The sequence below is a fragment of the Guillardia theta genome (genome assembly GCF_000315625.1).
Source record: "Guillardia theta CCMP2712 unplaced genomic scaffold GUITHscaffold_26, whole genome shotgun sequence".
In the NCBI taxonomy this organism is placed as follows: Eukaryota; class Cryptophyceae; order Pyrenomonadales; family Geminigeraceae; genus Guillardia; species Guillardia theta.
This window is the reverse complement of record NW_005434648.1, coordinates 467578-480763: the sequence shown is the minus strand read 5'-3', so window position 1 is coordinate 480763 and position 13186 is coordinate 467578. Positions and strand designations below refer to the sequence as shown.

Here is a 13186-nt window from a genome sequence, read left to right as displayed (position 1 = left end):
GCGGGAGGGAGGAGGGGAGGATTCACCGGAGGAGGAGGTGCAAGTTGTTGCAGGAAGTTGCGCACAGAGGATGCAGAGGAAATATCGTGAAGCGAAGTGAGGAGAAGACGGCTTTGGTGCGGTGGTGATGGGACGTCGGTAAAGAAGGAGGAGAGGTACCTGGCATCGCCTCGTCGGCGGAGTTTGATGGGAGTGAAAGGGTGGGGTCTTGGAAAGTAGTGTGTAGATGATCGAAGATGGTGTGATGATGCGCCACTATTGCCGATGAAGTCGTTCGGGATTCTGAATACCCTCGAGCCTCCAGTCACCCCACGAGACGCTCTAGGGTGAGGATGGAAACGAGTTGGAAGGCTTTGACCTCTTGGAGCAGATTGAACCAGCACAAGCACGTGGACGAACTGAGGTGAAGCAGAGACAAAGGAGATGGAGGTAGCGGATCTGCTGATACATCCCCACCCAGGAGCATAAAGCCAGCGATCCACGAGGGTACAGGGGCCTCGAGAGAATGGTCGTTCGATTTTGATGAAGTCTCCTCGGACTCGGACTCGGACTCGAGTGGTGAGAGACTTTGCTGCGACCTCCTCTCTCCTTGATAAAGTTCGTTCCCAGAGGGCAACATCTCAGACACGCCTCGCACGACGATCGTGGAGGAAGAGGAGATCAGTTCTGCAAGGTCATTTGGTGCTGGGAGATGACGAAATCGTCTCAACGCAACCAAACAGATCGAAGAGAGACGAGCACGGAAGAATGGTTGTCGATGCCACAGAACTCGCAGCAAACAGACATCCAGGTAAGAAGATGATGGGGAAGAAGCGGGGAGTTATGATAACTTGCATGTGAAGGCTTGGAGCTCTCAAAGAGGAGGGGAGTGGAGATGAGCAGAAGGCATGGCGGAATCGAAACTACTTCTATGATGTCCCATCCTATCGATGCCTCCACCAACAACACGCGAGAGGTCTGAATTCCCGCTCTTGCCCCGTCCTCTTACCTTTTTGTACCCGCAGGTCAGCCTCTACTCCCAGGACGGGAAGGGGAGTCACGCGAGGGACAGCTCCTCTGCCGGCCTCTCCATTGACTTCCTGCGCTCTCCAACTCCACCTCCCCTCGTGCATGGCACACCCCTCCCTCCTCCTGCCACCAAACTCGCCGCGCCCCCTCCGCCACCAACGAGAGTACAGCTCCGAGAGACCCATGTGACCCTTCTTTGCTTCCTGCCCTCTTACCCTTCTCTCCCTCCTACTCCTCCTCCTTGTACATCCTCCTGCATCATCTGATACCTCTGATCCTCTCTCCTCCTCCTTTCCTCTATTTCATCCTGCTCCTCCATTCCACACACTACTCCTTCCTACAGTCCTCTTCCTATCGTCAATGCCACTGCCTCTTCCTGACTCGAACACGAGCAGAGCGTGACAGGTGACTCGGGCAAGAGAGTTAAGCCTGTCGAGCATGCGATGAATGGCAAGAGGCTGCTGATTCCCAGCCGCGATCCCTGACGATGATGTGCAGGAGGAGCAGGAAGAGTATCGAGCATGAGGGCGGAACAACCAAATCTGAAACTTAACTTGTCGAAATTGAATCAAGACAAGGAGGAGATGAAGGGAGAAAAGACCAGCACTGACAAGGTGATGTTTCTGTTGCTTGCCTTGAAGGTTTGAATACTGTTATCTTGATATGATTTTGGTTAGTCTCTTCCTTCCCAGCCTTCGTTCTCGTCACCGGCACCTCCTACACACTCGAAGCTGCTAAGTAGACTCTCTGCAGACCTTCGACTTCTCTCAGAGGAAGAGGATTTTCCTTCTTCATACTCACAGAGAGAAATGCCAAGAGATAGCAGCAGCGAGGAGGAGGAGGAGGACGACGACGACGACGACGACGATGACGAGGATGGAGATGAAATGGAGGAGGGTAAGAATCTCGTCTCAGCCTCACCAGCAAGGAGCCAGGAGCTTTCTGGCCCTTCCAAGCAGAGCAGGCGGACGATTGAGAATGGGATTGAGCTGATCAAGGTGGGCGGAAGCCCGAGAACTTTGTGCCGACTGATTCTCCCTTCAGGTCCTCGAGGCAGCAAACTGGCAGGCCGGGAGCCTCTCACTCTTTCTCTCCTCAAAACTTTCCATCCCTGGGAACCCCCTGGTCCTCCACTGCCCGCTGAAGCTGTTCTCCGACGGACAGGCCATCCTCTACGGGTCTCTGATACTTCAGAACGATCAGAAGGTGCCGGACAATGCAGGGGAAGCGCAGGAGGAAGCAGTGGGGGAGTTGGCAGGGATTGTGATTAAGGCAGAGCACGGAGAAGTGGTCCGAGTGAGGGCGGGAAGGTGGGTGATAATCGGTTGCATCTTGGAAGGAGGAAGAGGAGGAGCGGCGATCGAGGTGGAACCAGGCGCGTACTGTGAAGTGAAACACTGCGATGTACGAGGAGATTTGGGGGCAATCAAGTTCAGCAGTGGAGCGCGAGGATGGGTGAAGTCCTGTATGCTGTCTTGCAGAGGCAATTCGGACTGTGTGCTGATGGAGAGAACGGAGAAGGAGGGGAGAGGAGGGAACGGTGTGATAGAGGGGGAAGGGGAGAGGGAGGGGATCCGACTGGAAGATAACAGCTGTATACGTCTGGTAGATCCTTCGAAGTCCTCTGATCACAAGGCGAGCCCTGAGGGTGGCGAAAGGAGGGGAAGGGAGGGAGGGGAGAATCCGCAGCGCGTCATGGAGGAAGCTAGCAGGGGAGAAGATTCCAAGGATCCCAAGAGGCTGCGAGATATTCTGATGGAACGAGAAACTTTCCATCATGACAAGAAGGAGGGAAAGCCACAGGTACATCCTGAACCCAGAGAGAAGTCGCAGATTGCTTCAATACGACACGAGGAGGTGGCGGCGGCGGAGGAGGAGGAGGAGGAGGAGGAGGAGGAGGAGGAGGAGCAGATGATTGTTCAAATTCAAAAACAGCCTGTCCAGAGTGTCATTCTAGATGGGTCCGGCGAAATTCGTCCTCCGCAGAAATTCCATGAGGATGAAGAGCGAGGAGACGGAGGAGGAGGACGAGGGAGAGGGGAGGACCTAAATCAGCCCGTAAGAAAGCTTCTCACAACTTTTCTGATTGCAACCAGCAAGCTGGCTAACCTGCAGTGCAGACGAGCAGCCTTCCGGTGAAAGGCTACATTCAGGAGATGATGGACAAGGCGGTCGAGAAGTCCTCGAGGTATGCAAAAACGTTTCCATCCCTTACAAGCCAGCTGACTGCAATCTTTGCGCCTCCGTGCTGAACTCCTCCCTCCCCTCACTCCTGCTCCTCCTCCCTTCTCTCTATCCTCGTTCCTCTCTTCCCGCCTTCCCCTTCCTCCTTCTCTCTCCCCTCTCATCTCCCTCTGCTCACCTCTGCTTCTTCATCATCTCAGTCCTCAATTCTCTTGGAGGGACGAGAAACTGAGGAGGCCGAATTATCGCACGAAGAGCAGAGCAGCTCGTTCTGTCCAGCCTCCAGCTGAGGCTCAACCCGCTCCCATCAGCAGCGGACTAGAAGAAGTCAAGAAGACAGTGAGTCTTATCTCTTTCACCACCTGAATGCCGCTGGAGTTCTTTCTCCTTCCCTCCTGCATGGCTCCTCCTCCTCTTCCTTCGTGCTCCTCCTCCTCCTGCGCTCATATCCGTCCTACCAAGACATCCTATTCACAACAACTGCTGCTGCTCCTGCTGCTCCTGCTGCTGCTGCTGCTCCTGCTCATCTTCCTTCTCCTCCTTCATCATCACCACCGCTTTCTGATGTGCCCATAGAGCAGGGAGATGATGTCGGAGGTCGAGAGATCTGCGCAGATGATCCGCATGGTGTGTCTGGACTCCATGGCTGCTACTTCGCTCAAGGTCTCCCGCTGCAAATGGTGACGTCACCGGTGATGACTGTGGCTGCAGGATGCCATGATGGAATTGGATAGCGCATACAAGAAGCGGGTCGAGATTCTGTTCCTCCCATCAACTTCTGCTTCCTCGCTCCTCTCTCTACTGTTTGTCCCCTCATTTCCTCTCTCCTCTATCCCTTCTACTCTTTCCCCTTCTCCTCCTCTCTCTCCTGTCCTCCCTCTTCTCGACTCTCCTCTCGCTTTCTGCCTTGACACTCACCGATGGGACTAGATTCTCAAGTTGCAAACCAAGATCAAGGAGCTGGAGGCAGCCAAGGTCAGAGGACGTTCAACGGCTCTCATCAAGCGCTGACCGATCAGCCACAGGGGGAGGAAGGGGACGTGAACGAGATCAAGTCTCTCAGGGAAATGCTCGCAAGTCAAGAGGTGCATCAGCCACGGCAGCACCTTGTCTTCGCTGCGCTTACAGCCGTTCCAGTCGGAGCTGAATGACGTCCGTCACAAGTCCCAGGCCAAGATCAGCGAGCTAACGGTGATGGAGGGTCGAACCTCGAACGCTCTCCCTTCCCTCACCCTCCTCCTCCGCAGGGAAAGCACAAGGACCTACAGGCCCGGCTCTCCTCCAGCTCGACAGAGATATCTCGCCTCCAGGTCTCCCCCATCTTCTCCCATTCGTTGGGAGCTGAAGTGTCGACATGACAGGACGTCATCACACAGAAAGACAACATCATTTCTCAGCTGCAGGTAAACCCCTCCCGTCCTCAACTTTCCGGCTCAGTGTGCCCCTAGGCTGAACTGCAGGCGAGGAAGGAGGAAGGCTCCGCGTCTCCCCCCTCCCGTGCATCGTTGGCGGGCAGCAGGCATACAGCGGGTCAGTCGCCGCATCCTTCAGAGGCCTCGAACTCCCGTCCATCCCTCACTGCGCGAGCCCGAGCAAGCCTTTCGAGCCCGTCAGCTCGTCTCCAGCAGCTAATCGAAGAGGCGCAGAGGAGGAGGCATGAGGTCTGTGCAGCTCCAGCGCTTCCTTGAGTATCATTCCTTGACTGTTGCTGCTGCAGCATCTGTCGATGGAAAGTCCACTAGCTTCAGTCCTCTTGCGCGATCTCACCCCGTCATAGCGTTGACATTTTGATTTGTCTGTTTTGGGCTGTATGCTTTCCCGTGGGGGGGTTGTTCTGCTTTCTAGGTAGATTTGGGGGTGGCGTGTTTGAGAATCTGAAATAGGGTTCGAATTCAGCTTTATAATTCTCATTTTGTTTTCCAATAAGATATTTTAGACTGTATTGTGTAATGGTTGAGTATAAACAGAGAAGTAGGGCTACACCCCACAAGTTACAGTCAGATCGTGGGGTAGTCTACCAACTTAGTTGTAAAGCCTTCTTGTGGTACAAATTTATAAACAAGTTTGAAACTCCCCCTACACGCCATGAGCCTCCCCTTGCACGGGGCACGTCGCACCGCTCTGTACTGCCCTAACGATGGCTCGCAAACAGCAAGCCCGCGGCAGCGTGTGCAGATGTCAGATGTTCACCGAACATACTCATGGGAAATTCCTGAGGTGTAGAGATGATGATCCTTGAGGAGTGCTTGGTAGAGCTCGTGAATCTCACGAAAAATCGTTTGGTAAGCGAAGAGCATGAATAATACAAGTGAAAACACCATCACAGGGTTACATTGCAATCGAAACCAAAGCGTAAAATACCCTAAGCTATCTGTGATGCATGACAGGGAAACTGAGTTGGAGTAAATGGATGGAGGTTACACACAAGACGACAGGGAATCATCATCAGATGGTGACTGGATTGTTCAAAAGCTGTACGGTCACCTGTGAGCTCAAGAACACATATCTGCACGACTATGTCTGATAGTCTCGCAAGAAGATGCCAATAAATAATGCACGGTGCATTTTAGCAGTGAGCTGCTCGACTGCTTGAAACAACCATGATCCGCAGTGCTGTCGAATGATGTCGGACAAGCAAGTCCCGTGGTTCGTGAAGGATTCTTCATCTGATTTTCAAGGACGTGTTTGAACGATGAAACATTTTGCAAATCACCAAGGTCTATGCCATTTGATCACATGATGCATCATCTAAATATTACTGGTGTGAACTTGCATCGGATTTTGTTCATCAATGAGCCGCTGCCAAGCAGATGATCTCAACGCAAACATGAGCACTTTTGAAGATGCCAATATTCCAGGCCGTAGAGCATGTATGATGTGGCCACATGTCACATGCTTCTTGGTTCACATAGATACACCTTCGCAAGGCAAAAGATGGAACGTGTTCTTGATTACAAGGAGGTCGGTTGTGCTTTTACCCTGATTGAAACTCTTCTAATAAAGATGTGATACCCTGGATGTGGAATTCTATTTATTGATTCACAGCGTTTGTGATCCTTTTACAATCACCGAGTGCTTGTTCTGTTGAACAAGGCACTCCTCTGTAGTGCCACATGCGACAAGAACTCTACAACTGCACGGCAGCATTGCGAACCGTCAAAACAAGGCAGGATTGATTCGAAGAACATCTCATTTATTTTTATTGATGCTCAAATTTATCTGCACATTGTTTCATTTCTGACTAGGTTTCTGAAGCGTTGTGGAAACATCATGACTGAGGAAGAAATCCAAGTGCAGAAAAATCATCCTACGTCATGAAACATGGAAATGCAATGGTCAATGCACTTGATCATGGATATAGTGATTCATGATCAACAACAATTCTCTACAGTAATCTATGCGAGCAGGTGAAGTCATCCTTTTTGCAAACGTCTCTTCATGCACCGTTGAACGGTTGAGTGCGTGTGAGCCTGTCCTCTGTAGAAAAGTGAAGTGCATGAATCCTGACCGTAAGACTAGAAGAATTGAAAGTGAGCGATGACATGAGAACATATTGTTAGACAGAAAAGTCGCTCAAGGTACAGTTGAATACAAATTTCTCATAAATCATGCATTTGAGCGCAACGTGCAACGCACTGCAATTTGAAAGAAGGGTCAATCAGAGTTGATTCTGTTCAATGGTGTATCCATTATTAGTTCCTTACCTGTTCATAAAAATGTCATCATGTCTTCGAAGCATATTTGCAAGTACACTCGCGGATTGTATGAACCAAGGGCACATATTACATTACACGCTGGATGATTCAAACCTTGGCCCAACCTGCAGAGTTGAGAAAGAAGCTCGATCATCTCTTACAGATGTGATATGAGATCTTCATCTCATTCCTATCTCAGTTGGGTTGGATTCGAAGTCCCTCAATATCAAGGTTCATCCTCGCGAGTCAGGAAGGCACCATTTCATCGCCTCTTGCTCGTCCAGGGAGAGGGGGCTTGGGGAATGAGAAAAGGGGGCTACCCCCCACCCCCTATTACACAGTTTCAAATTCTTTCAAAGGTGGGTGGTTGAGGGTGCTCCATGCCTACCCTACCCCCCAACAACAGTCAAATGGAGGGGTTCTCGGAAGTCGAAGTTCCGACCAGTTTGGCCCTCATTTTGTACCATGTAAGAGCTGCAATTTTAAGTTGGTACCACAGATACTCCTAAAATGCGTACTTTTACATTGGTTTGGCGTGGTGAGGTGTCCACGCCACCAAATTCAAATCACCCTACCCCTCTTTGGCCCTGCACAGCAACGATGATCGGATTTTCATGAGAGCGACTACCCTCCCACATGACTTCTCAAAGGAGGGTACTCCCAATTGGCATGGAATGAAGGGACCCCTCAGGTCCTTCGAAAAAAAAAAATATTGCCAATTTTTCCTATGAGCGCCCGGCCGGAAAAGCAACGCTATGCTCCTCCCTCAGCCCCGCAAACTCGTGAGTCGCCTCCTCCTACTGAGTTCACCTGCTGACTTCTGCGACCCTTGTTGGCAGCGTCAAGAGCATCGTCACGCGAACAAGAGCATGCAGAGGAGGAGGAGGAGGAGGAGGAGTCTTACCTCTCGCTCTGAAAAGCTTCGACAGTGAGTTCAAGTCAGTGAACATTCCGGAAATCGAGCCTGCGATAGTGAGAGTCACCGTCTCTCTGGGTCTGATTGTCCTCGTACTGATTTTAACTTAACTTTGAGTAAAGACTAGTTAGTCCGGGAGGCCCGGGCCTGACCACACCGGGCCAGTACGGTTCCGCCCTTTGAGCTCAAGTAACGGTTGGTAACGGTACTCGAAGTCACCGAATCGAAGTTGCGCCCGCAGCTGCGCCTGTTGTTGCCCCCGACACTGACGGGGCGGGCCCGGGGGCCCGACGGCATCTCCGGATCCAAAATTATTCAAGTTAACTGAAAAGAGTAGAAGAGACAACGGGTTGACCGGGGACCCAGCTGACTGAGGGAGAATGGGGGGTACTGCAGGGGTCATTGGGGTTCGACAAGGAGGGGTCCGAACACCAAGAAAACGCAGGATAGTGTGTAGGGTAGGTAGTAAGTTTAGAGAAATTTGACTGAAAAGAGGTGTTTTCAAAGTAAATCAGAGACAGAAGAGATGGAAAGTTGATCCCACCCCACCCCAGTAGAGTTCGTCGTTTTCCAACGTTGACATTCTCAAATAGAAAGTTGACTTTTATTTTCAAATGTTTCAGAAAGATTTTGGCATGTTGCGACCTCTCTTTCGAATCGTGGTCGCCACCCGCTTCACCTTTTTCATCAAAAAGGTCGGGGGTATTGTGAGAGTCAGATGTATTCGAGGTGGGGTACTTTCAGATATGAAACCAGGGGGTCACTGGGTGGTCCAAGTAGAATCATTATTTGTAGGGTTGCTCATGGTACCGTACCTTGGCAATCAGGGGTGGGTACTCCTGTGAAACAAGGGGTAGGCCCGGAATTTCTCCTTACAACCAGTGACGGCTGGGGTGGGTCGAAGCCATGGTCACACTATGAAAGGGTGGGGTGATTTTCTGTATGACGAATAGGTAGGGGTACTCAAAGCCAAATTCAGGTTGGTGGGTGCCAGTAGCCTTGAATTGTCTTGTAGGCCCTGCTGTTCATACCGTACCCGGTCACAATTGTGAATCAAGTTCTTGAAAACTGAAATTACAATTCTTGAGTTTGAAATATAGGTACAAAACTTCAATAAGCTTTCTTCAAAGTGCTGTATTGTCACGATTCCTTCTGCCTCCTTGACTTTGCCTTGCCAAGCAAGGGGGTGGGTGGTTACATGGCTAGTGCTAATGACCTACTGGTTGCACCTTTACCCCTCTTTCCAAGGGCGATAGGGGGGTGGTTTGAGGGCAAAGGTAGGGTAGGTTGTCTAGGAGGACTATACAGGGCCCTACGGATTAAGTCACCACCCCTCGCACAACATGCTCGGAGTCCCGTGCTGGCCCAATGGGGCGATGAGAGCTCATCGCAAACTCGTTATGCTCTGATACACCTTCTCTTCCTTCTCGCAATCCTTCCTCTCCAGCCTCCCACCTCACGACATGGTTCAATCGTTGTGCGAAGACGCGGTGGCGCACTTGTCTAGCCCTGTTCTCGCCTCGGATGTTGTGTCTTCACCCTCTGCTGCTGCTTTCGTTTCTGTACCTGCAACAAATCAGGCGATGAATTGAAAAAATGTTCACAGACTGATGAGAGGAGTGATTACTTGAGCGAAACTTCTGATATCTTTTGTTTGTGTTGAACAGGAAGGAACAAGGAGAAATTTGTGAAAGTCTCTTTCTCTTTCTATCAATCATGCCTCCCCCAACCGGATCCATCATGGCTTCTGAAGCTGAACAGAGCATGTTCTTTCGCCGAAGATCTTCTGCCTGTTCCAATACAACAGCAGATCAGGCGAGAGCACAGCTTCTTCGAGCTTTTGAGGTAGCGCCTGTTGATGTTTGGCCATATTGATTGATGTGACTCCATAGGATGCGGATAAAGACCAGAGTGGGAAAATCTCGAAGGAAGAGCTTAGCATAGTTTTGCGAAACAACCTGCAGATTCAACTGTCCGATCCAGTCAACGACTTGGAGATTATTTTCGGTATATAGTGTTTCCTCCAAGTGCTTGGGTTCATTCTTGAAATGCAGATTCTCTGGACAATGATCACAATGGTCTCATCTGCTATGACGAATTCTGTCGTTTGTTCGAGCCGATGATTGTGAGAAGAGCCTCCTCTTCGGGAACGGGCACGATGGACATCGACGATTTGATGAAGGAGGCTTTCAATACCATCCTCAACGATGCGAAGGTGAAGCTTGTCCGTTTCCTTGTGAATGATCTCATGCATTTGCAGGTTGAGCGAAGTATAGTCATACAGGGATTCATGCGCGCACATCAGAAGTTGGAGAGGGAGGGCAAGGGATTCGGCAAGGCGTTCTGGGGTTCAAAGTGGAGGTAAGAAAACAAAGAATGACAGGCGGAAAGGAATTTCAAGTTGCTGAAATCGTCTGCTGATCAGATTCAAGCTTTTTGATGCATTCTATGCCAAACCTTCCATTGAGGGTTCCCATGTCGAAGTACATGATCGTTATGTTCATTGCAAGCACAAGCTGGCAGATGTACGGAAGAGTCAATGGGTGATGTTGAGTGACGGTATTGATGAAATGATGCAGGCAGCTGAGGGCAAAAACGATTGGCTGAACAAGATGATGACGGATGATCAAGGTGCGTTGTAAAAGCTTTATTGCAGCAGCTCCTCATCTGTTGCCTCGCAGAATTCCGCAAAGAGCTCAAGGATGCAAGCATCATCCCCGACTATTGCAAGAATTGGTTGGCTTACATTTTAGAAATCGAGAAGAAGGAAGTGAATTTGAGCCAGCACAAAGTGTTCTGAGATGTTGTCGGCATGTACTCATGGAGAACTAATGAAATATAAAAGAGTGATGATAAAAACTATACACGTATCGATGACTTGAGGTTGCCATCTCGTATCGGATACAACCCGGAAAGGTAGCCGGGTCTACGCGATTTCTCCTTTTAGTCTTGCTGTCAGAGAACGAACGCTTGATATGAATGTGATGGGTCCTGCACTCCCAACATCAACATCTGCAAAGATTCTGACAAGTCGACGGTACTCGCTCACCTGTGGCACAGACCATGTTGGAGATCATCGCACCGACCTGACTATCCAGCACTCCTCCAGGGTTGGCGAGCGAGAGCCTTCCTTGCGTCACATGCAGAAAGTCTTCGGGAGGGAGAAGACAAACTCACATGGAGAACTCAGTCCTGGTTCCGTGATCGATGGGTCTCAGGAGGTACCCTCCGAGAGTGACATCCATACGGCAATATTCACCGCCCTTGAACAACAGAATCAGCCATGTCGCTTCCTCCTTGGACCTGAGTTACCTGACGGAACTCCTCGCAGGGCAGAGGTTCGCTCATGGTTGCAAGCACCTAAGACATGTCAGAGCGAGCTGAGGGAGGCTGTTGCTCAGTTTACGATGGTTCCATCTCTCAACCGCCTGTAGTGGCACCTCGTCACGAAGTCCCTTGGAAGAATCGGTCCGATGCGCTTGCTAGACGCCTGGAACTCTTGAAGTCAGAACGAGCTCAGGACGGGGCTGCATGCGAGAATCCACCCATGTCAACTTCGTGGAAGGATCCAACCACCCGACGTCAATGCACTCCTGACATGACATGATATGTTCAGAATGACAACCACAAACAGTCGAGAAGGAAAGGTGAGCAGTGTTAGGAGACCTGACACATCGAGTTGTACTCGAGAACGTAATCATTTGTCTGAAACAATCTGCAAACATTTGTCATTGGGCATACAACTTGCAAGCAAGGAGGCTCACCGGTACACTTCGTTGATGTTAGCGTCAATGATACCCCGCGCGCGGACACAAAGGAACTTTCCCTTGCCAGATTTCCTCGGCCCGACACCTTGTGAGAGAAGCGATGAGGAGCAAATGTACAGCATTGAGATGATGTAAGGGAACCTTGAGGAAAGCTTCCCGTCTCGATGTCCGAAGCATCTCTCTTCCAAACTTCGATACCATCCTTTTGAGTCACGGGCACCCACCCAGGCTTCGAAAAGGCGTTCAAGATCTGCCTCTCGTCGTCAGCTCCTCCTCTTCCTCTCAACTCATCTGCACACCTTCGATGTCAGCTCTGCATTCACCTTGTCCACCTGCTGTGCTAGCGGGCCAGACTTGATGCATCTGTGCGACTCGAAGCCTTTCAGGTGGTCTGGTTTACTGCCAGCAACCTGGATGATGGTAAGGAGTGAGGTCAGGGAGAGGAGTCGAGGAAGGTCACATCAAGACAAGGCAGATGGCTTGACTTCTTGAGCTTCTCCCTCAGAAGGCCAAGGATGCCATGGCTGTGCGCCGTTTGCAACGTGTCCGGGATCGTCTCAACAAAGCTCTTGAGCTGCCAATGCGCATGGCGAATCCTCGAGTTGATATGACTCCTCGCTTCATCCAGACGGTCCATGGGCAGGTAAGGAAACTGACCAGGAGCCAGCTGGAAGGCAGAGAGAGCCGCAAGCTTGTGTGTGATGCTCCCGCCCATTCTATGGAAAATGTTGCGAACATTGCTGAACGCCCTTGGTTGCGTTTGAGTTTCCACGAATGAATATGCAGGATCTTGGTGAACAAACGCTGAAGCCTGATGCTGACTGGCAAGAAGAACGAGGAGGACGCATAAGAAAGAGATAACCGAGCGGTATCTGACCATGCTGACACGAGAACTTTTCCTGCCCCTGCTTCCTTATTCCATTCCAACCCTACGTGTCAAGTCAGTATGTCAAGAATGCTGAGATGGAAAGTTGCTTGATCCTCCTGCTCTTGTCCTCCTTATGAGTGTAGCACCTCCTCCTCTCTCTTCTCGCTCCTTCTTCCCTCCCTTCCCTCTTCTCCCCCTTCCCTGCCTGTCAACATTTGCATGTGCGTTTCAAGTACGTTCACCACCCCGTCATTGGAGGGTTTTCAAAGATATTTAGGCAGACAATCTGTGGGTACTTCAAGGTGAGAAGGGGGGTAGGGGTGTGTACCCTACCTACTTCTATTGTAAATGTTCACCTTCCATGTCAGTACGCACTCAAGGACGAGGTGAGAGCAGAGAAGAGCAGAGCAGGTGAAGGGAGGGGACGTGAAGGGAGGGGAGGGGAAGAGCACAGCACAGCACAGCACAGAACAGAATAGAACAGCAGATAAGATAGCAAGAAGGGAGGTAGAAAGAGAATGCGAGAGCAAGAGCGGTATGGAGGGAGGAGGGAGGGAGGGAGGGAGGAAGGGAGAGGCTGAGATAATGAGGAAGAGAGGGATTTGGGGAGATGGGAAGATGGGGGGAGCGTTGGGAAGAGACAGTAGGAGGGAGAGAGGAAGGGTGAGCAAGAGAGGAAAGCAGGGAGGATGAGGAGCAGAGGGAGGCAGGGAAGGAGGCGGAAGAATGATACCAGAGCATTCACGTT

The 13186-nt window shown here is 50.8% G+C and overlaps 4 protein-coding genes across 4 annotated transcripts; 3 read left to right on the top strand and 1 right to left on the bottom strand.

The window, feature by feature from the left end:
* Positions 1-264: 264 nt before the first annotated feature.
* GUITHDRAFT_106849 (hypothetical protein) lies at positions 265-961 on the top strand (the record flags this gene model as incomplete). The annotated part of the gene is made up of 6 exons (XM_005834329.1): positions 265-326; positions 371-403; positions 461-558; positions 610-673; positions 723-790; positions 843-961. The coding sequence occupies 6 exons, from the start codon at positions 265-267 to the stop codon at positions 959-961; spliced, it is 444 nt and encodes a 147-aa protein (XP_005834386.1).
* Positions 962-1529: 568 nt separating this feature from the next.
* On the top strand, positions 1530-4852 carry GUITHDRAFT_137574 (hypothetical protein; the record flags this gene model as incomplete). The annotated part of the gene is made up of 12 exons (XM_005834328.1): positions 1530-1622; positions 2053-3066; positions 3129-3196; positions 3393-3531; positions 3769-3855; positions 3904-3942; positions 4123-4167; positions 4218-4277; positions 4321-4383; positions 4440-4502; positions 4554-4595; positions 4709-4852. The coding sequence occupies 12 exons, from the start codon at positions 1530-1532 to the stop codon at positions 4850-4852; spliced, it is 1857 nt and encodes a 618-aa protein (XP_005834385.1).
* A 4667-nt stretch (positions 4853-9519) lies between these two features.
* Positions 9520-10603, top strand: GUITHDRAFT_137573 (hypothetical protein; the record flags this gene model as incomplete). The annotated part of the gene is made up of 7 exons (XM_005834327.1): positions 9520-9648; positions 9696-9810; positions 9858-10018; positions 10064-10164; positions 10229-10328; positions 10383-10434; positions 10485-10603. 7 exons carry the CDS (start codon positions 9520-9522, stop codon positions 10601-10603), a joined length of 777 nt encoding a protein of 258 aa, XP_005834384.1.
* A 126-nt stretch (positions 10604-10729) lies between these two features.
* On the bottom strand, positions 10730-12285 carry GUITHDRAFT_106846 (hypothetical protein; the record flags this gene model as incomplete). The annotated part of the gene is made up of 11 exons (XM_005834326.1): positions 10730-10794; positions 10853-10929; positions 10981-11066; positions 11116-11163; positions 11210-11293; positions 11349-11396; positions 11470-11518; positions 11568-11655; positions 11712-11820; positions 11870-11980; positions 12031-12285. The coding sequence occupies 11 exons, from the start codon at positions 12283-12285 to the stop codon at positions 10730-10732; spliced, it is 1020 nt and encodes a 339-aa protein (XP_005834383.1).
* Positions 12286-13186: the final 901 nt, after the last annotated feature.